This window comes from Nyctereutes procyonoides, unplaced genomic scaffold, assembly GCF_905146905.1.
Source record: "Nyctereutes procyonoides isolate TBG_1078 unplaced genomic scaffold, NYPRO_anot_genome, whole genome shotgun sequence".
Taxonomy (NCBI): domain Eukaryota; kingdom Metazoa; phylum Chordata; class Mammalia; order Carnivora; family Canidae; genus Nyctereutes; species Nyctereutes procyonoides.
This window is the reverse complement of record NW_026575137.1, coordinates 14,644,726-14,665,567: the sequence shown is the minus strand read 5'-3', so window position 1 is coordinate 14,665,567 and position 20,842 is coordinate 14,644,726. Positions and strand designations below refer to the sequence as shown.

At 40.4% G+C, this 20,842-nt stretch overlaps 1 protein-coding gene and 1 pseudogene across 2 annotated transcripts; one reads left to right on the top strand and one right to left on the bottom strand.

The window, feature by feature from the left end:
• Positions 1-466: 466 nt before the first annotated feature.
• LOC129495803 (proline-rich protein 3-like) lies at positions 467-1,216 on the bottom strand (annotated as a pseudogene).
• A 2,950-nt stretch (positions 1,217-4,166) lies between these two features.
• Positions 4,167-20,772, top strand: LOC129495809 (cytochrome c oxidase subunit 6C). Of its 2 annotated transcripts, none has more exons than XM_055303550.1 (4): positions 4,167-4,243; positions 5,222-5,348; positions 13,855-13,983; positions 20,663-20,772. In XM_055303550.1, exons 2-3 carry the CDS (start codon positions 5,235-5,237, stop codon positions 13,966-13,968), a joined length of 228 nt encoding a protein of 75 aa, XP_055159525.1. In that variant the 5' UTR covers positions 4,167-4,243; positions 5,222-5,234; the 3' UTR covers positions 13,969-13,983; positions 20,663-20,772. The 2 variants fall into 2 exon arrangements, with proteins under 2 accessions (XP_055159525.1, XP_055159524.1); XM_055303549.1 differs by having other exon boundaries at positions 4,171-4,231.
• Positions 20,773-20,842: the final 70 nt, after the last annotated feature.

Here is a 20,842-nt window from a genome sequence, read left to right as displayed (position 1 = left end):
TCTCTCTCTCACTCTGTCTCTCATGAATAAATAAAATCTTAAAAAAAAAAGGACTTAAAACAAGCAACTAGAAGAAGGGAATGGTAGGAAACTGCTCCAGGGCTCTTAGGAATTGAGGGCAGTACCAAGGGCTGGGTGGACAGATGCACAAGAAACAGCACCAAAGAGGCTTCCTGTTCAGCAGTCAATTGGCAAAGGGGAAGAGGATCCAGGAGGCAGTGGAAGAGAGCAAAGATGGGGCCCTGAAGGCGAGTCTCTGGAGGCTGGAGAAGAAAGCCCACACGCTGGGCACCAGTGATGAAACACAACTCTGGACCCCAAATTGGGGAGGTGGCAGATGGGGGTGGGTGTCACTGACTGAAGGTGGTGGGTGGAACAGCCTCACAGTAACCGTCACAGGGCCACAAGGAAAGATATGGGCACTAGGTCAAAGGGCTCCTTCCAGCCTGGATAGGAAGGCACAGTCTCACAGAGGGGGTCCATTGACGCCTGGGTGGTAGAAGGCACAGAGGTCCTCATATCGACAGTGGCCCTTTTTGGCAAAGTGTTGGCAGACAGGGAGGTTGGATTTGTCTTCCATAACTTGGGGCCATCCTTGGACGGGCAGGTGTTTTTGATAAGAGACCAACTTTTGAGCCTTCAGGGTTTCTCTGTTCTTTGTGAAAGCCTCCTCTGGAAGGACCCTCATGGCCTGGTCCAGGAAAAGGGGGTTCAGTATTGGCCCCCCACCAGCCACAACCATATGGGCTGGCCGCACCTGGGCCCAAGACTCCCCGAATTGGGCCTCTGCCCCTGGGAGGAGGTGGGAGGTTCAGCAGTGGTGGTGGAATCATTGGTCCCTTTGATCCTGGAGGACCTCTGTGAAGAGAGTCTGCATTCTTTTCTGTCTGGCTCCTTTCGCTCAACACCGTGTTTGTGAGATTCATCCAGGTTGCCTGCAGCAGGAGTTCGTTAATTTTCATTGCAGTGTAGTATCCCATTGCATGCACACACAACTTATTTACCCATTCTACTGATGGTGGACATGTGGGTGGATTCCAGTTTGGGGCTGACTTGGGGTCACCAGGCTTTCCATTGGCCAGGGTGGGAGGTCCAGAAAGCTGGATGATCCGATGGGACTCCTATCCTCTTCATCTCCCATCTCCTCCCGCTCTGGCAGTGGGGGCTGTTGTGGTGGCGGTGGCTGTTGCTGATTCTGCTTCTTTCGTTTGGGCATCATGGCTGTGGCAATGGCTGCAGTGGGATTTGGAGGTCAGTGAGGAAGGGCCTATTAGTTTGAATTAATAGCTTCTAAGGTTTTCTCAGTGGGACCTAGGAGGCTGTATCTATACAACTAAAGAGAAATGAGTGGTTATGAAATAATCTACTGATTTGAGGAGTATCCTCTGTGGCTTCTTGGGACTATACTCTCAGCCATTAGGGATAGCAACACAGAGCACATAATAAGTGCTCAATAAATCATCACAGACTCATGAGTGGTGTCCACTGAGGTAGATTTGTTCTTCTGGAGGTACTCTTCACAACTGTTATGAGAGGAATCTCACTAGATTCTATTCTCAGTTCTGCTATTTTTCTACCACTGAACCTTCAGTGTCTTTATCTAAAATACAAGAATACCTGCTCATCTTATGGGATTATTGAGAGGACAAAATGAAAACACAAAATTGAACATGTTTTGCAAACTACTGGGTGCTACATAGAGTTTATGACACAGTGAGGCAGCAACTTGGCCTTGAGGTGGCCCGAAAACATGTCCCTGATCCACATGCACACTTCAGGGAGTCCAGAGTCCCTTAGGATACAGTGTCTTATCAGCCTAAGAAGATTTGAGATGCTGATGCCTCAGGGGGAAAACCTTCTTGAGGGCTCCACATATCCAGAGTTCCCTTGGGCCAACAGCTGGAGAGCTCTTGAGCAACAGATGGGGTTTTATTGTAAAACTCAGGGTTTCTCTGGGAACCTCTGAGGAGCTCAGGGGTGGGCCCAGGGATGCCTCTAACATGGATAAACCATTTTGTTTTCAATTTAGGAGAAGGTGTGGTGATGCACATATCTTATTTACCATCAAGTGCCAGCTTAATGTCCCCCTTTCCTCTTCACACTCCCATGGTCTCTATTACTTACCTGTCTCAGCATTTACATACCCACATCCCTAACTAAAACAGACACATTTCTTAACTTCTTCTACCAATCAGGAAAAGCAAAGTTCGTCTATAGGACCAAACAACCCCTGAATCTCAATGGATCACAGCTACCATACCATTTATTTCTCACTCATTGAGTCTGGCCAGTGCAAGATAGTAGGAAGGCTCTGTTTATCTTGATCTCTCCCAGATCCAGCTGACATAGGTGCCATCTCACTCAATACTTCCCTTATAACAAAGGCTGGGCAAAGAGAACATGGCAAACCACATGCTGTATTGTAAAGCTTCTACCCTGAGGCTTCCACACATCACTTCTACACATCACTTCCAGTTATATTGCATTGGACAAAGCAAGTCATATCCTAACTTTAAAAGCATCAGGGATGCATGGCCCTACCATATGCCTGAGAAAAGAATAGAAATATTTTTTAGACATTACAAATCATCACCATGCCTTTTGTGGTGGTGGAATAATGACCCTTCCAAGCTGTTCATGTCCATTCAGGTTCTATCCATGTGTCACCTTGAATTATTATGATTGGCCCTGTGCTTCTCTACCCATCCAGTGTTCTTAAACCACTGCTCAGCACTCCATGCTGGCTAAGCTCTGCTCCCTCAGTGTGTCTGTCTTTGCCACATTCTTCTGACCAATTTTGTCTCTTAGATTTCTCCTCTTCTCCAGCTCTCTCTAATAGATTGAGGCTCAGCTCCATTTCCATCTCTTCCATGACTTCCCTGAAGCTTTCCCTAATTGTTCAATACACAACAAACCCTATGAATTCTGAAATTTACTGCTTGCTCTCCGGGCCAGTTTTGGGAGTGGGAATAAAAAGAAAATGGGAACACATTACCACCTGGGCAAATCTCATGTAAAGATTTTTAGCTGGGTAGATCATTGATAAGGAGTCTGGAAAGATTGTTACTGAGGTACAAACCCACTCTGACCCTCAATTAGCACCTTTTCTGTGTGGCCAAAAGGTTTCACAAAATGACAGTGTCCATTGGGAACTAAGACTCCCTGACAAGAATGTTACCTCCTTGAAGATTTGTCCTTCTATATAGCAGAACCTGGGTACATAGTAAATGCTTGATCAATATATGATGAATTTATACCGTGGGTAGTTTATAACCTAATGTACAGTGCTTGCTGAACTGACTTAAACAACACTATAAATCCGGGTTATTTCAATAAAAACCAAGCCTGACACCCCTACAGCACAAGAGCCCTACCCTTACACACCACTTTTCATAAACTTGCAGTTGCCTTCCTTTAAGACACTTGTCTCTTACTAAAAACCCCAAACAAATACTTCTACCAGAACTTGTTCAGCTCTGCCAGACAGGTAATTGCTTCTACTATTGCTAGGTCATGTCTCTGCAGAAGCGCCCCTCACTTGGGATTGTTAATCTGTTTATGTCAGTTTTATTGGCTAAGCTCTGAGCTCCTAGAACTTGGCTGTCTCATTCACCTTTACCCAAACCAAATGATTATTCACATAGGGGTAGTTAATGAAAATGACGGATTGTACATGTTTCCGGCCCAGCATGGGCCCAGGACGATTTGTGCTGTATTTGTTAGGTACATTTAAAAATGTTACATATTAGGGGCACCTGGCTGGCTCAGTGGTTCAGCGTCTGCCTTTGGCTCAGGTCGTGATCCGGGGTCCCGGGATCGAATCCCACGTCGGGCTCCCTGCGAGGAGCCTGCTTCACCCTCTGCCTGTGTCTCTGCCTCTCTCTCTCTCTGGTGAATAAATAAAATCTATAAAATCTCTCTCTCCCTCTCTCTCTCCATATTAAATATCTTTGTATTCTCTAATAAGTCATATCAACTCTGTATATCAGTAAGATTAATATCTCCAATTTACTAAAGAAACCGACTCAGAAGGTCAAGCTTTTAGTTCCAGATATTGCAGGAAAGAGCTGACCACACTCGTGAACTTCAGCTGTGAAAGCCGGGAGGCGCGCCAGAGGCCTTTTGGACTCTTCAGGCCACCGTCGCTGGGTCCTCTCCGCCGCTTGTACTTCTGCGCCTGCGCACTGCTCGGGCGCCGTCCATTTCTGTCAGGAAGGACGTTAGGTTCGAGGTAGGTGTGAAGGTGAGTCGTGTTGCTGTCGTGTCCCACTTCAGGGTTCATGTAGTTGCTGCGTCCTGTTGCCTGCTCTCGCTCTGTCTTGGAGTTGAGTTGTGCCCGCATCTGCGGTCGGGCGGCCTCGAACCTCTCCAGGGGTCGACCCCTGCAGGCCCCCGCCGCGGCTTCCGGAGGCCGAGGGCCCGGCCGGGGGGCTGCAGGGGCGTGGAGGAAGCAGCTGGGATCGAGAGGCGGCCGGCGGGGGCCTGGGCTCCGCAGTGTATTTTCCCCCATTCAGCGTGACCTTGGTTGGGTCATTTGACTCGTCTAGCCCCAGGGTTTTCACTTTTTCCCGCATCCGGTCGGCATCCTAAGGGGCAACGTAGGGGAAGGAGCAGTGTCCGCGCGCGGTCCGTGCTGACTCGACTCCGGAAGCTGGAAAAGGGTCTCTGTGCCTCGGGGAGGGGGAGGTGGGCGTCTTGCAGCCTCCCAGCGCGCCACCGGGCCCAGGCGGCCGAGGGTCTGCGGGGCCGCGCCTCGGTCCGGTCACTAGGTGGAGGCCCCTGCTGGGCTCCTGCCAGAGGTAAAATAGCTTATCCCGTAACCTTGGAAAAATTACACGTCATCTCCGTGTGCCCTAGTTTTCTCGTCAATGAAATGGGAATAATGAGCCGATAGTAAATTCGTAGAAGAGTACCACGGCTGTAAATCCGTTTGCACTTGTCACTCTAGAGCCACCGCTTATCTTAACTGGTTGGGAGATACTTGTTTTCTAATTTTTGCTCCCCGGCTACTATTACTTATTACAGTGCCCTTGCTTATTTAGGGTAGTCATTCAGCCTGCTGGAGGGAAAAAACCCAAAACCCTGAAGCAGGCTAAGCCTTTAAACACCTCATGCTTTGTGGGAGGAGTCATGCCTGTGCCCCTCTGAAGTGCATTGTGTCTTAAGAGTTCTGCAGATATCTTACTGTGTTCTCAGCTGTTTTTATTATTTTACTATCAAGGAGAAGAACTACCATGACTTCAAGTGCTTTAACGAAACCTCAGATGCGAGGCCTTCTGGCCAAGCGTCTGCGATTTCATATCGTTGGAGCCTTCGCTGTATCCCTGGGGGTTGCAGCTTTTTATAAGGTATGTATGTTTGATTTTTTACTTTGGTCCATTTTTGGTTCAAAAATGTGTGTTTTAAATATGAAAATTATTTTCATAAGTAGCCCTGAGTCTTTGAAAGAAGCTCCCTCTTTAATGTGCTCCCTTCTTCTTCCGCTCTCTCCGTGTCAGGAAAAATACCTCCTATTCCCTAGATAGCTTGTCCTCCATTTCTAAAAGCAGCTGTATTAATTTGCTAGGTCTGCCAAAGTACAACAAACTGGGTGGCTTAAACAACTTTTATTTATTGTTCTGGAGGCTAGAAATCCAAGATCAATGTGGCTGCAAGGTTGATTTCTCTTGAAGCCTCTCCTTGGCTTGTTGATGGGTTTCTCCTTTGTCTTCACATTGGTCTCTGTGCTAACATGTTTTTTTTTTTTTTTTTTAATCTCCTGGTGTAAAGATGCTAAGCATATTGGATTAGAACTCACCGTACAAATTTCATTTTAATTTGCCTCTTTAAAGACCTATCTCCAAATACTGTTAAATTCTGAGGTGCTAGGGGTTTTAAGACTTTAGCACGTGAATTTTGGAAAACAAATCAGTCCATAACAAAAGGATATAATTTTACTAAAGCAGAGGGATGAGGAAGGCAGTGTTTGGCAGCTTGAAGCATTTGTTGCCACAGAACTGCATTTTAATGCTGTACCTTTTGTGGGTTCTAACACATGACCTTTGGTGTTGTTGTTTTTAAGATTTTATTTATTTATTCATGAGAGACAGAGAGAGAGAGAAGCAGAGACACAGGCAGAGGGAGAAGCAGGCTCCATGCAGGGAGCCTGACATGGGACTCAATCCCGGATCTCCAGGCGCTAAACCGCTGAGCCACCCGGCTGCCCCCTTTGGTGGTTTTTTAATAAATGTTTTGTATTATGGTAAAATACACATAAAATTTAGCCATTTTTAAGTGTACACTTCGGTGGTATTAAAAACATTTATAATGTTGTGTGGCCATCACCACAGTCCATCTCCATAACTCTTTCATCTTATAAAACCTGAAACTATATCCATTAAACAACAAACCCATCTCTTTTCTACTCCCAGTCCATAAAGCTAATATTTCAGTATCTTACTTTGACTACTCTAGGTACCTCATATAAATGAAATCCTACATTATTTTGTCTTTTTGTAACTGGCTTATTTCGGTTAGCATGATGACCCCAGGGTTCATCCATGTAGTAGTGTATGTCAGAATTTCCTTCCTTTTTAAGACTGAATAATATTCCATTTTGCTTATTCACTCACCTTTGATGGACACTTAGGTTGCTTCCATGTTTTAGCTATTGTGAGTAATGCTCCTATGAACATGGGTTAATTTTTTCAGTATATATTCAGAGGTGGAATGATCATATGGTAATTCTGTGTTTAACTTTTCAAGCAACCACCATACTGTTTTCTGTAGTATTGTCATACATTTTATATCCAATTTTGCTGAATTTATTTATTGATTCTAACAGGTTTTTTCTGTGTGGAATATTTAGGGTTTTCTCTACATATATCATCTATAAACAGATGATTTTGCTTCTTCCTTTCCCATTTAAATGCCTTTTATTTCTCTTTCTTGCAAAACTGCTCTGGCTAGAACTGTGTTGAATGGAAGTGACAAAAGTGGACATCCCATGGATTATGTTGAGATAGTTTCATTCTATTCTTAGAGTGTTTTTATCATGACAGGATATTGAATTTGTCAAGTGCTTTTTCTGCATTAATTGAGATTATTGTGGTTTTTATTTTCACTTATTCTGTTAATGTATATTACATTGATGGATTTCTTTATGTTGAGCCATTGTGTATTGAACCATCCATGCATTCCAGGAATATACCTCCCTTGGTAATGGTGTACAGTCCTTTTAATATGCTGCTGAATTCAATTTGCTAGTTTTTGTTAAAGATTTTTTTTGTGTGTCAGTGTTCATAGGGAATATTGGTTTGTAGTTTTCTTGTAGTGTTTGTCTAGCTTTGGTATCAGGGTAATGCTGGCCTCATAAAATGAGTTAGTGTTTCCACTTCAGTTGCTTGGAAAGATTTCAGAAGGATTGATAATTTTTTGTAGAATTGACCAGTGAAGTCCTCAGATCCAGGGCTTTTCTTTATTAGGAATTATTTTGATTACTGGTTCAATGTCCTTACTAGTTATAGCTCAGATTTTCTCTTTCTTTGTGATTTAGTCTTGGTAGGTTTTGTGTTTGTGGGAATTTATCCATTTCCTCTAAGTTATCCAGTCTGTTGGTATATAGTTGTTCATACTACCCTCTTAGAATCTGTAGTAATGTCTCCACTTTCTTTTTTTTTTTTTTTTAATATATATTTTTTTTAATTTTTATTTACTTATGATAGTCATCACACAGAGAGAGAGAGAGAGACAGAGACAGAGACACAGGCAGAGGGAGAAGCAGGCTCCATGCACCGGGAGCCCGACGTGGGATTCGATCCCGGGTCTCCAGGATCGCGCCCTGGGCCAAAGGCAGGCGCCAAACCGCTGCGCCACCCAGGGATCCCAATGTCTCCACTTTCATTCCTGATTTTAGTAATTTAAATCTTTTCCCCTTGCTTCTTAGCCCATTTTGCTAAAGGGCTGTCAATTATGTTGATGTTTTTGAAGAACCAGTTTTTGGCCTTGTTGATTTCTTTCTTTTATTTTTCCCCTAGCCTCTGTTTTGTTGATCTCTGCTCTATCTAATCTTTATTGTTTCCTTCCTTCTAGCTTTTGGTTTATTTTGTTCTTTTTCTGGTTTCTTTTCTTTTTTTTTTTGACAGTCACACACACACACAGAGAGAGAGAGAGAGGCAGAGACACAGGAGGAGGGAGAAGCAGGCTCCATGCACCGGGAGCCCGACGTGGGATTCGATCCCGGGTCTCCAGGATCGCGCCCTGGGCCAAAGGCAGGCGCTAAACCGCTGCGCCACCCAGGGATCCCTCTGGTTTCTTAAGTTGTAATGTTAGGTTGTTGATTTGAGATCTCTCTCTCTTTTTTAAGATTTTAGTTATTAGAGAGAGAGAGAGAGAGAGAGAGAGAGAGAGAGAGAGAGGCAGAGGTGAAGCAGGCTTCCAGTTGGAGAGCCCAATGCAGGACTCTATTCCAGGACCCAGGATCAGGAACTGAGCCAAAGGCAGATGCTTAACCACTGAGCCACCTAGGTGCCCCTCTCTTGTTTTTTTGTTTTGTTTTGTTTTAAAGATTTTTATTTCTTTATTCATGAGAGACACAGAGAGAGAGAGAGACAGAGAGAGACAGAGACACAGGCAGAGGGGGAAGCAGGCTCCATGCAGAGAGCCTGATGTGGGACTTGATCCCGGGTCTCCAGGATCACGCCCTGGGTGGAAGGCGGCGCTAAACCACTAAGCCACCCAGGCTGCTCCCCTCTCTCGTTTTTTAATGTATGTATTTATACTTAAAAATTCCCCCCCTTAGCACTGCTTTCACTGAATCCTGTAAGTTTTGGTGTGTCCTGTTTTTCATTTGTCTCTAAATATTTTCTAATTTCATTCCTAATTTCTCTTTGATTCATTGGTTGTTTAAAAGTTTGTTGCTTAATCTCCATAGTTTTGTGAATTTTGTAGTTTTCCTTTTGTTATTGATTTCTAATCTCATGCCATTATGATCAGAGAACATACTTTGTATGATATCTGCCTTTACATCTGTTGAGACTTAATTTATGGCCTAATATGTGGTCTGCCCCGGAAAATATCCCATGTGCAGTTGAGAAGCATGTGTATTCTGGGGGCATCTGGGTGGTTCAGTTGGTTAAGCTTCTGCCTTCAGCTTAGGTCATGATCTGAGAGTTCTGGGATCTAGGCCTGCACTGGGACTCTGCTCAGCAGGGGAGTCTGTTTCTCCTTTTCCCTCCTCCTGCTATGCATATAAGTGCTCTCTTGTGCACGTGCTCGCTCTCTCTCTCTCTTTCTCTCAGTAAATAAATAAATCACTGTTTTAAAAAAAATGTGTATTCTGTTGTTGGGGTGGAATGCTCTTTGTATATGTGTTAGATCTGATTGGTTTAATGAGTTAAGTCCTCTATTTCCTTAGATCTGGTCTTGTTTTATCTGTTACTGAGATTGTAGTATTGAAGTCTTCAGCTGTAGAACTATTTTTCTCTTCAATTCTGTCAGTTTTTGATTTATATATTTTGCTGGTGTTCCTGCTGAGTAAATTTTTCTAAGTGTTATAAGGTCGTATCCTATTGAAGCTTTTATGATTATATAAAATCCTTTTTTGTCTTCTGTAATCTTTTTTTGATTTAAAGTCTGTTTTGTCTGCTATTAGTAAAGCTCTCTTGCTCCTTTGGTTACTGTTTGCATAGAACATCTTTTTTCCACTCTTTCCCTTTCAATCTGTTTTTGTCTTTGGATCTGGAATGAGTGTTGCAGACAGCATATATAGTTAGGTCATTTTTTAGTCCATTCTATAATCTGTGGGGATTGTATGTATAGATAGCTTTGGCTCCCAAAAGGAGAAAAAAAGAAGGGAGGGGAAAAAGATTCTCTGTTCTTTGAAGTCCCCTGGAAGTAGCTCACCTGGTGAAAAAGGACTTGAAACAGTAGGAGGAGTGCCAAAAACAGTGGCCACCAGCCTGTTTGCGCCTCTGTGAACAAAAACAATCTACTATTAGAGTACAGATCCCTGGTATATGGAGGAGAGGGTCCTTCTTGCCCATCTTCATTCCAGAAAAGCTATGTGTAAGCTGCTCCAGGAACACATGCACAGCTTCCTGCCTTGGGCCTGGGGGAAATGGGTAGCTGTTAGGTTGCTAAAAGCTGAAAGTGAATGAAATTAATTTGACCACAATTTACAGTTTAAGCCTTCCTCTGGAAATTGCATTCTTTCAGGAGATCCAAAGTTTCACAGATTGTGCTAATACAGTTGTTGTGAAGGTGGGGAGAGATTCCTGGTGTTCCTATGCCACCTTTTTCCCAGAATACTCCTATGTGCTTTGTGTTTCTCAAAGTCTCCATGCTATATTTACAACTTTTCTCTATAAAAGTGTTTATGATCATACATGTTATTTATGTCATAATGGCCTATGAGGGAATTAGAGCCTTCCAGTGCTTTGTATTTAATTTTTTTGGTTTAGTTCTTATTTTTTTAGTAGACTGAGACTCATTAGGGCATGGCGCTTTTTTTGTTTGCAGGGGCACCCCATCGTCAGTTGCCTGACAAATAGATGCTTAAAAGTATCTGTTGAATAAAATGTAGTGTCTGAAATTGAGTACAGTGGTAGGTGCTATAGAGTCCAGATGCTTTGGAGTATACTAAGTGTATATACATCTAAATTTGTGTCTTTAAGGAAGTTAGAGTCAAATTAGGGGAGGTAAAAAAAATAATTATTGCAAGATAGAATATAAACGAAAGGACATTTCATTTCTCAGAGCTGTTTCTAGAACAGCTTATACACAGTTTTTGCAAGAATAGAGATGGGCAAGGAGGACTCTGTCCTCCATGTAATAGGTGAACTGTACAATCAGCAATAGTTGATTGCCGCTTTTGTGTGTTTCTTTCAGTGGGTGAGGGGTATTGTGAGTCATAGCTCTTTGATAGAGAAGGTAGAATTTGTGCCTTGGAAATTAGAGTGAATTTGAAGTACTAAGAGGAGGGAAAACAACTTGAGCAAAAGCACTAAGGGGTCTGTGCTGTAGGACCATTTGAGGAGATAGGCATAAATAAACCCTTTACTTGCTCTTTGAGATCTTTGCTACCTGGCATGTAGTTGGTATGAAATAAATGTTTGTGGGAAAAGGATGGATGGATGAGTAAATGAAGTGGGAGTAAGAGAAATTTGGGGAACTCCTTTCTTCACCCTGGTTGTCCTCATTGTTTCTGTCAAACATCAGATCAGGCCTTTGTAACTTGTGTACATTCTTGCCACATTTACCTTCAGCTTCCAGAATAGATTTGTTTATGGTATGGAGTCCTGCATGCCCAGTGTGCAGTGGCTTTCAAACTTTTTACTTATAGTAAGAAATACATTAACGACTGGTTGCAATCTTCCGAATTGGTTTCATCACTTATTAAAGGGTCATGGGTGATTTGCTGAAACTTAGTTTTGATTTTAAGATACTTTCTCATTAGCCCCTTTTGCCTTTCTCTTTTTGCCTTTCCATTGTCTTCCCAGCAGTCCAATATACTCAGCCCTCCAGCCCTTCATAACTATTTGCTGTTACAAAATTCTGCTTTCTCCCATGGGTTTGTACACAGCAGGAATGTCTTTCATCTCCTTGTGTGGCAAGTTCCAGTTTATCCTCAAGGCCCACTCAAATGTTTCCTTTTTGGAGTTGCAGCCTATTCCTCCAGATGGGTTGGTTGTGCTTTGCTAGGTTCTTAATCACTTTGTACCAGACCGTACAGTATTGGGCACATTGTATTTTAAGTAATACTTGCTTCAGGGTGTGTCTCTTCTACTAAATTAAGAGCTAGGACCATGCCAGACCCATAGTCTGTTCTGAATGAAAAGGTTTAAAATTTGCTTGGTAGATTAGTCAGTGTTTGTGTATAGTTCATTAGTGTTTGAATTGAAGGAAGGTTCCCAAAGCACTGAGGAATCCAGATTCTTCCTAAAGAATAAAGCAGGTGTAAACTTTTTTTTTTTTAATAAAGGTTTTATTTATTTATTCATGAGAGACACAGAGAAAGAGAGGCAGAGACACAGGCAGAGGGAGAAGCGGGCTCCATGCAGGGAGCTTGACGTGGGACTGGATCCTGGGTATCCTGGGTCTCCAGGATCACTCCCCGGGCTGAAGGTGGCACTAAACCATTAAGCCATCGGGGCTGCCCTAAACTTGGTTCTCTTAGTAGATGCTCACTTCTTCATTTCCCCTATCCAGTTAGTATTGAGTGCTTTGAAAGATTTGGCCTTTATTTTGTTCTTAGTTTTGATTGATTTTCACAATTTTCATCAGTTTCTGTGCTTTTTTTTTACATGAAGTTACCATCCATTAAATCATTTTTGATTAAGTGAATATGCTAAGCCTAAATTCATTAATATAGGTTAGATTTTGAGGCAATGACCAGTGATTATCCTGAATGGATTTTTCCCATATGTAGAGCAATTACTGTTATGCAAATTAGGCTTGTCCTAAATCTTCAGGTATTTGCTTATCCAGATAGGCCTTATATAGATTTTATGGGTTTCAACTAACTTTTGGTATAGTGGATCTAAATTGATAGCTTATATTCTTTTTGTTGCCCAAGTCCAGATTTTTCAGACTTAAAAGAAAAAAGTCTATTTAAAATGTAACAAAACAATTTAGGTGCGGTTCTTTTTTTTTTTTTAATTTTTATTTATTTATGATAGTCACACAGAGAGAGAGAGGCAGAGACTTAGGCAGAGGGAGAAGCAGGCTCCATGCACCGGGAGCCCGACGTGGGATTCGATCCCGGGTCTCCAGGATCGCGCCCTGGGCCAAAGGCAGGCGCCAAACCGCTGCGCCACCCAAGGATCCCCTTTAGGTGGGGTTCTAACATCCATTTGCTTTTATTTTTGGGTTCACTGAGTCTTTTACTTTATTTTTGCTACTTTATTAAAGGGAAAAAATATTTTTTTAACAAGAAATCCCCAGTTGCATTCTGGGTAATGGGCTGGCCTCAATTCAGAGGATTACATTAGGGCTCCTGCCTCTTGGTCTTACTGAAGAAGTTGAGAATTTAGATAGGAGGTGAGGTAGTAAAACTGGTCAAGTAAAGTCTCTGACTGTGTAAGTACCAGGTGTCATTCTTGTATTTTTGCATTACCCTAATGGAGGTAGATGGGCACATGAAGAATTTTTTACTGGTTTAATATGCAGGATGGAATTTGATTTTGGATTATAACCTGTACACTGAAATCTACCAGGTAGTGTTTTGTGGAAAATCAACCTTTGCCAAATGATAGACCTGGGTTTGAATCCTGGTTGAACCACCTACCACCTAGTGCTTCTTCCTAGACCTTAATCAGGTCAGTTAAATTCTGAGTCCCCTTTCCTGGTGTGCGAAACAGGTCAATGTGTATTCTAAGGGCTTAAATGATGTTGAGGTGTAAATCACCCAGAACTGTTCTTGCCAGATAGAAAACTCCCTGTGTCTTTCAGAGGCAGTTGGGTACTGAATTGATCTCACTCCTTTCAAGTTAATATACTTCAAATTGAGCCAGAATATTTTAATTTTAGCATGTCTCAGCTGTGGAATATTTAGGTTTTGCTGGAGGGAAGGCTGTCTGTCCTTTGCCTAAAACCTTTTAGCTTTCTAGGTATCTTCCTTTGGCTTTTACCATTCTGCACATCCACACCCAGCAAAAGGAATAATCTGTCCCCAGGCAAGGAAGGCTCTTCTTGCTGAGTAGTTTCCAAGAGGCTGCTTAATCTTCCCTTGCATCTGTGTCAGTGCCTCCAACCTTTGTCTTAGGAAATACAGAGTTCCAAGTTAAAGGTGAACATAAATACTATGATTTATGTTGTTTTTGGATATTATTTCTAATGGTTAAAAAATAAGCCTTAATGGGATGTGTTATTTTTTAGTTTGCTGTGGCTGAACCAAGAAAGAAGGCATATGCAGATTTCTACAGAAATTATGATTCCATGAAAGATTTTGAGGAGATGAAGAAGGCTGGTATCTTTCAGAGTGCAAAGTGAATTTGGAATATAAAGGTAATGTGGCTGTTTAAAAAATTGTTTTTAATTGTAAAATACACAGATTGTTAAGTGTATTCATGTTATTGTACAACCAATCTCCAGAACTTTTTATCTTCCAAAACTATCCATTGAATTATTCTCCTTTCTCCTCCATGCCCTGGCAACCACCATTCTTAGTGTTTCTGAATTTGATTACTGGTAAGTACTTCATTTAAGTGAAATCATATAGTATTTGAATGGCTATAGTATTTGGCTAATTTTATTTAATATAATGTCCTCAGAATTTATCCATTACAGTATGTGTCAGAATTTCCTTCTTCTTTAAGGCTAAGTAACATTTTGTGGTGTACGTATACCACATTTTGCTTATTCATTCACCATTGGTGGACATTTGGATTGCTTCCACCTTTTGACTATTGTAAATAATGTTGCTATGTTAGGGGTGCCTGGATGGCTCAGTTGGTTAAGCATTTGACTCTTGATTTTGGCTTTGGTCATGATATCAGGGTTGTGAGATTGAGGGGGGTATGAAGCCTGCCTCTGCCCCTCCCCCCCAATGAAGTTGCTATGATATGTGCAAAATATCTCTTTTAAAACCTCTTTTTTTAATACTTTTGAGTATGTACCCAGAAGTGGAATGGCTTAGATCATATAGTAATTCTATTATTAACGTTGAAAGGAAACACTATACTGTTTAACATAGTGGCTGCACCATTTTCCAGTTTTACTACTTGTTTGTCAATACTTATGTTTTTTTTCATAGTACCCACCTAATAGGTGTGAGGTGGTACTGGATTTTGATTTGTATTTCCTAATGGTTAAGGTTGTGGATCATCTTTCCTCATGCTTGCCATTTTTTATCCTCTTTGGAGAAATGTCTAATCAAATTCTTCACCCATTTTAATCGGATTGGGGTTTTTTCATTATTGAGTTGTTCTTCAAACTTCTTATCAGATATGATTTACAAATATTTTCTCCCATTTTGTAGGTTACCTTTTCACTCTGTTGATTGTATCTTTTGCACAGACATTTAAAATTTTGATGGAGTCTAATTTATGTAATTTCTGTTGTTACCTGTGTTCTTGGTACCCTATCTAAGAAATCATTGCCAAATCCAATGTCATGAAGCTTCTCTTAAGTTTTCTTGTAAGTTTTTATAGTTTTAGCTCTCCCCTTTAGGTGTTTGATCCATTTGTGTTAATTTTTGGATATGAAGTAAGAAAAGGATACTTCTCCTTTTTTCGTGAATATCGAGTTTCCCAGCAGTATTTGTTGAAAACCTTGTCCTTTTTCCAGTGGATGGTCTTGGCACCTTTGTTGGTAATTTTTTGACTGGATATGTGAGTGTTTATTTGGACTGTTCTATTGCATTGGTTTATATTTCTGCTTTTATATCATACCACACTATTTTGATTACTGTGGCTTTATAGTAAGTTTTGGAATTAGGAAGTGTTAGTTCTTCAACTTTTTTTTTGAAGACTGTTTAGGCTATTCAGGGTCCCTTGATAGTTTATATGAATTTTAGGATGGATTTTTCTACCTCTGCAAAAATGCTGTTGGGATTTTGATAGGGATTGCATTGTATATATAGCTCACTTTGGGTGATATGGACATCTTAGCAGTTACAAGTATTCCATGAACACGAGATTTCCATTTGTTTGTGTGTCTTTAATTTTTTTCAGCCGTGTTTTGTAGTTTCAATATATAGGTCTTTTGCATTCTTGGTTAAATATTCCTATGTATTTTGTTCTTTTTGATGCTATCATACTTGGAACTGTTTTCTTATTTTTTTTCTGATTATTCATTGTTAGTGGATAGAAACACAACTGGCTTTTTGTGTTGATTTTGTATCTTGTAATTTTGCTCAGTTAGTTTATTCTAACAGATTTTTTTGAGAAAGAGAGTGTGCACAAGCTGAGGGAAGGGAGGGAGGAGGAGAGAGAGAATCTTAAGCAGGCCCCATGCTCAGCACAGAGCCTGACCCAGGGCTTGATCTCACAACCCTGAGATTATGACCTGAGACAAAATCAAGGGTGAGACACTTAAGCAACTGAGCCACCCACGCACCCCTATCCTAACAATTTTTTGGTGGAATCTTTATTGTTTTTTACGTGTAGGGTTTTTACATATAAGACCAGGTCACCTGCAAACAGAGATAGTCTTACATTTTCTTTCCCAATTTGTATGTCTTATTTCTCTTGCTTAATTGTTCTGGCTTGGACTTCCAGTTCTTTATTGAATAGAAGTGGTAAGAGTGGACATCCTTATCTTTTTCTTGATCTTAGAGAAAAAGCTTCTAGGCTTTGACTAGTGAGTATGTTATTAGCTGTGGACTTTTCATATATGGCTTTTATTATGTTGCTACGTTTTGCATCTGTTTCTAATTTAATATTTTTTTCTTCCTCTATTGTACTTTTCGTTTCCATGACTTATTTTATAACTGGAAGTTTGTAACTCTTAAAACTTTTCACCTCTTTTACCCATCCTCCCCTTCTCTTCCCTTCTGCACTCAGTTCTCTGTATTTATGAGTCTGTTTCCTGACTTGCTTCACTTAGCATAATATCCTGTAGATTTATCCATGTTTTGGCAAATGGCAAGATCTCATTCTTTTTTATGGCTGAGTAATATTTCAGTGTGTGCATACGTATGTGTATCCAGTAGTGGAATTAATTGGGTTGTATGGTAATTTTATCTTTAACTTTGAGGAACCTCTGTACTGTTTTCCACAGTGGTTGCACCAGTTTACATTCCCACCAACAGTGCATCAGGGTTCTCTTTTCTCCATATCCTCACCAACACTTGTGATCTATTGTCTTTTTTTTTCTTTTCCTATTTTTGATACTAGCATTCTGACTGGTTTGAGGTGATGTCTCATTCTGGTTTTGATTTGCATTTCCCTAATGATTAATGATACTGAACATCTTTTCGTGTGTCTGTTGGCCATGTATGTTGTTGAGTTCTTTACATTCTTTACATTTAAGATAGTTACTTGATAAGGAAAGATTTAATCTGCCATTTTGTTGCTGTGTATCCTTCATATCCTCTCTTAATACCTTTTGTTTTTTTTATAGTGACATGTTTTGATCGCCTTTTCATTTCCTTTTGTGTGTATTCTGTGAATATTTTCTTTGTGGTTACCTTTGGTATTGCATAGGATATGAAAAAAATTACAACAGTCTACTTCAGAATGTGATATTTTCAATCTATCAAAACTATCACTCTTTAATAGCTCTGCTCCCCTGCTTTATTGTCACAAATTATATGTAGTGTACCCATTAACATAGTTTTAAAATTATTTTTGTGTTTTAAATCCTACAAAATTAAAAATGGAGTTATGAAACAATTCTAGTAATGCTGGTTTATATTTGTCCATATATTTGCCTTTACCAGAGAACTTTATATTTTCACATGGCTTTGAGTTAATGTTTGGTGTACTTTTGTTTCAGCTTGAAGAACTCCCATTGCAAGTCTAGTGGCGAGGAACTCCTGATATTTAGCTTTTGTTTATCTTTCTTTGTCATTTTTGAAGGTCAGTTTTGCTAGATGCTGTATTTTTGGTTGTTTTTTTGTGACCACTTTAGATACATCATCTGACAGCATTCCTATGTGCAAGGTTTCTGCTGAAAAATCCCCATATAGTCTTACAGAGGTGACGTAGGTGATCACATAAAGTTTCTCGCTGCTTTCAAGATCCATTGTCTGTTTTTTTGTTTGTTTTTTAAGATTTTACTTATTCATGAGCGAGAGAGAGAGAGAGAGAGAGAGGGAGAGAGAGGCAGAGACATGGGCAGAGGGAGATGCAGGCTCCCTCTGGGGAGCCTGATGTGTGGGACACAATCCCAGGATCCCCAGATCCCACCCTGAGCTGAAGGCCGATGCTCAACAAAGGCATTCCTGTCTTTGGTTCTTGATAGAGTGGTTATATCTTGGTATGGGTTTCTTTGAGTTTATTCTACTTCCAAGTAACTTCTTGTATTTGCATTTGTATATTCACTTCTTTCCTCAAATTTAAGAACTTTTCAGCTATTATTTCTTCAAATAAGCTTTCTGCTCTTTGCTTTTCTGGGATTTCCGTAAGTGTGTATGGGTCTTTTTGATGATGTCCCATAGGTCTCTTAAGTTCTATTGTTCATTTTTTTTTCTTTTTGCTTCTCAGACTCAATAATTCAAATGGACTGTTCCAAGTTTGCCAATTCTTTTGTGAGAGTCTGCTGTTGAACCCCTCTAGAGATTTATTTTTTCAGTTCAGTTACTTTATTTTTCTGCACCATAGTTTTGATTTGATTTTTTTTTTTTAAGTTTTTGTGTATTTTCCTGATTTCATTTAGTTGTCCAAGTTCTCTTTTGGCTCATTGAGCAATATTTAAGGCTGTTTTATTTACTTTTTTTTATTTTTATTTTTTTAGATTAGATAATTTTCTTTTTTTATGATAGGCACACAGTGAGAGAGAGAGGCAGAGACACAGGCAGAGGGAGAAGCAGGCTCCATGCACTGGGAGCCCGACGTGGGATTCGAACCTGGGTCTCCAGGATCATGCCCTGGGCCAAAGGCAGGCGCTAAACCGCTGCACCACCCAGGGATCCCTAAGGCTGTTGTTTTAAAGTCTTTGTTTAGTTAGAGGCTTGTGTCTCTTCAGTGTGAGTTTTTGGAGATTTTGTTGCTTTGAGTGGACCATATTTTCCTTTTTCTTTGTATGGCTTTTGCTGTAGTTAGGGCATTTGAATAACAGCCACCCCTCCCCTTTGTGGATTAACTCCTTGCAGGGGAAGATCTTCACTAAAGGCTCAGGATTATCTGAAACTTCTTCTGGAGATACATCTTTTCCCTGTGTGCATTTCTTCCAGTTCTTGTGTATACTTTATTCCTTTTAAGTGTTAATTTGTGAGAGTCTCATCCCTACTTCCTCTAGGAGCATTCACTGTTCTTGCTTTCCTCTGCCCACAGTCTTGCCCATAGGTACCTGTGAGTCTGCAGGCCCTCTGTAGCTCTTGTGTCATGGGACCCCCACTGCTTTCAGCCGCTTGCACTCTGATATCTCAAGTATGCCATTCCAGAGATAGGCAAGATAGAAAATGGTCCTTTGGGAAGATCTCAAACAGGTCAGAATGTTGCAAGCAATTTTTATTTTTTACTTTCTATCCTGAGAGAGGAGCCAGGAATTGGTCAGTTTCCTCTGGGCCACACTGTGCTGCACCAAGGGGGGGGGGGGGGGGTGAGGCAAGAGTGAGCAAGAATTCCATGAAATTTCTTGCCCTTTTGTGTTTTTGTTTTATTAGTGTTTGGTTTCTAGAGTTCTCACAACTCTTGCTTTTTATATTCAGAATCATTTCAAATGTTCTGCTATTGCTTGCTAGATGGGCATTAGGAAACTCTTTTAGAAGTAGAGTTTTTTACTCCTTTTATAGTTTAGTTGGGTGTCCATAAGTGACTTGGCCCTCCAGAGATCCTGACTTGGTTTATTATATCCACAAAGTCCTTATGCCTCATAGATAAGGTTCTGTTGACTATGAAGGAAGTGACTTGTGTGCTGATGAAAGGTCATTTACTAAATTTGAAAGCATGTGAAACTATACTTTGGAATTTCATCATTCATGTATTTAACTTTATTCAGGCTTAACGAGAAAAGCAATTAGAACAATTTAAAATTCTATCCACCACTCCTGAGTTTGATGTGACAAGGGGAATGTCAGTCTGCTTTTTAGGCAGAATGTACCAGAATAAGCATTCCAGCTGTAGTGTTGATAGTGTGTGTGTGTATGAATGGTCTTTCCTGGGTGTATGAGACTTGCTGCAGTGGATTCTAGTTTTTTAAAAGACTCAAGGATAATTTTGAGTATAAGTAACTTTTGCCTAACAGAAGATTAAATTCTATAATGTTCATTTCTGTAGTTGTTTATCTTAAAGGAAATAATCTGAAATGCACATAGATGCATGAACGAAGTATCTACTGCATTATTTAGAAAAAGTAGGAAGAACTTTGTTTCCAGTGGTTGGAAAATTAATACAGAAGCATGACTGTTTCATACCACAGATTATTACATTATGTCCATTAGAAATGATATTCAAAGTAACATGAGATTATTATATAAATAGAAAATGTGTATAAAGGGTGGTCTGTGTTTAATAAAAATTACACAGAAAAAAAGACTGAAGGTAAAAAAAAAAATCAAAATATTAATGGCCTGTATGGAATCTTAACGTTGCTGCTTTCTTATAACTTTGACATTTTCACAATTTCCACAGTGGGTATGTGCATTTCATAATCAGATGTTAACAGGCTAATGTGTAGTATTTGTTAGGTTACCTTTTTTTTTTTTAAATAAATTGTGTTTAAAAATCAGTAAGAAAAACAGATTTGGAGACAGGAATAGACATACTGTTTAGAACAGACGAGCTGCTGCTTTTAAGAACAGTATGGAGGTATGAGAAGGGAATGGAGGAGAATGGATTTGAGAGGGAAGAATAGGCAAAGTTTGGTCTGAAAAACAATAAATCAGAGTAAGGTGTAATATGCCCAGAACTGGTCAGGATGGTCAGAGACCTTGGCAGAGAATGGACCTGGAGCTCAGGTAGCCTGAAATGGTCTGACTAAGCTCCACTAGTAGGAGTAGACCTCATGTGATTTTAAGCATGGTGAGGTATTAAGCGAGAATGCTTGTTATTAACTTAAGCCACTGTGTTTTTTTCCACAGAATTTCTTTGGGTGGTGTTTCATTGAAGCTTGATTGTCCTGTGTTCCTGAGCTATGAAACACGAACACTGGGTTATGGAATAGTTTCTCTTAATAAACAACTAAAAAATATTTTGGACTAAGTCTTTAATTATTCCCGATAATTCAGAGTTGAAGATTTTAACTGTATGTATGAACCTAG

Bases quoted from the DNA above. Each gene is read 5' to 3' on its own strand.
- LOC129495809 (XM_055303550.1), top strand. From the start codon at position 5,235: ATGACTTCAAGTGCTTTAACGAAACCTCAGATGCGAGGCCTTCTGGCC. The intron at 5,349-13,854 runs GTATGTATGTTT...GTTATTTTTTAG, and splicing joins GGGTTGCAGCTTTTTATAAG to TTTGCTGTGGCTGAACCAAG.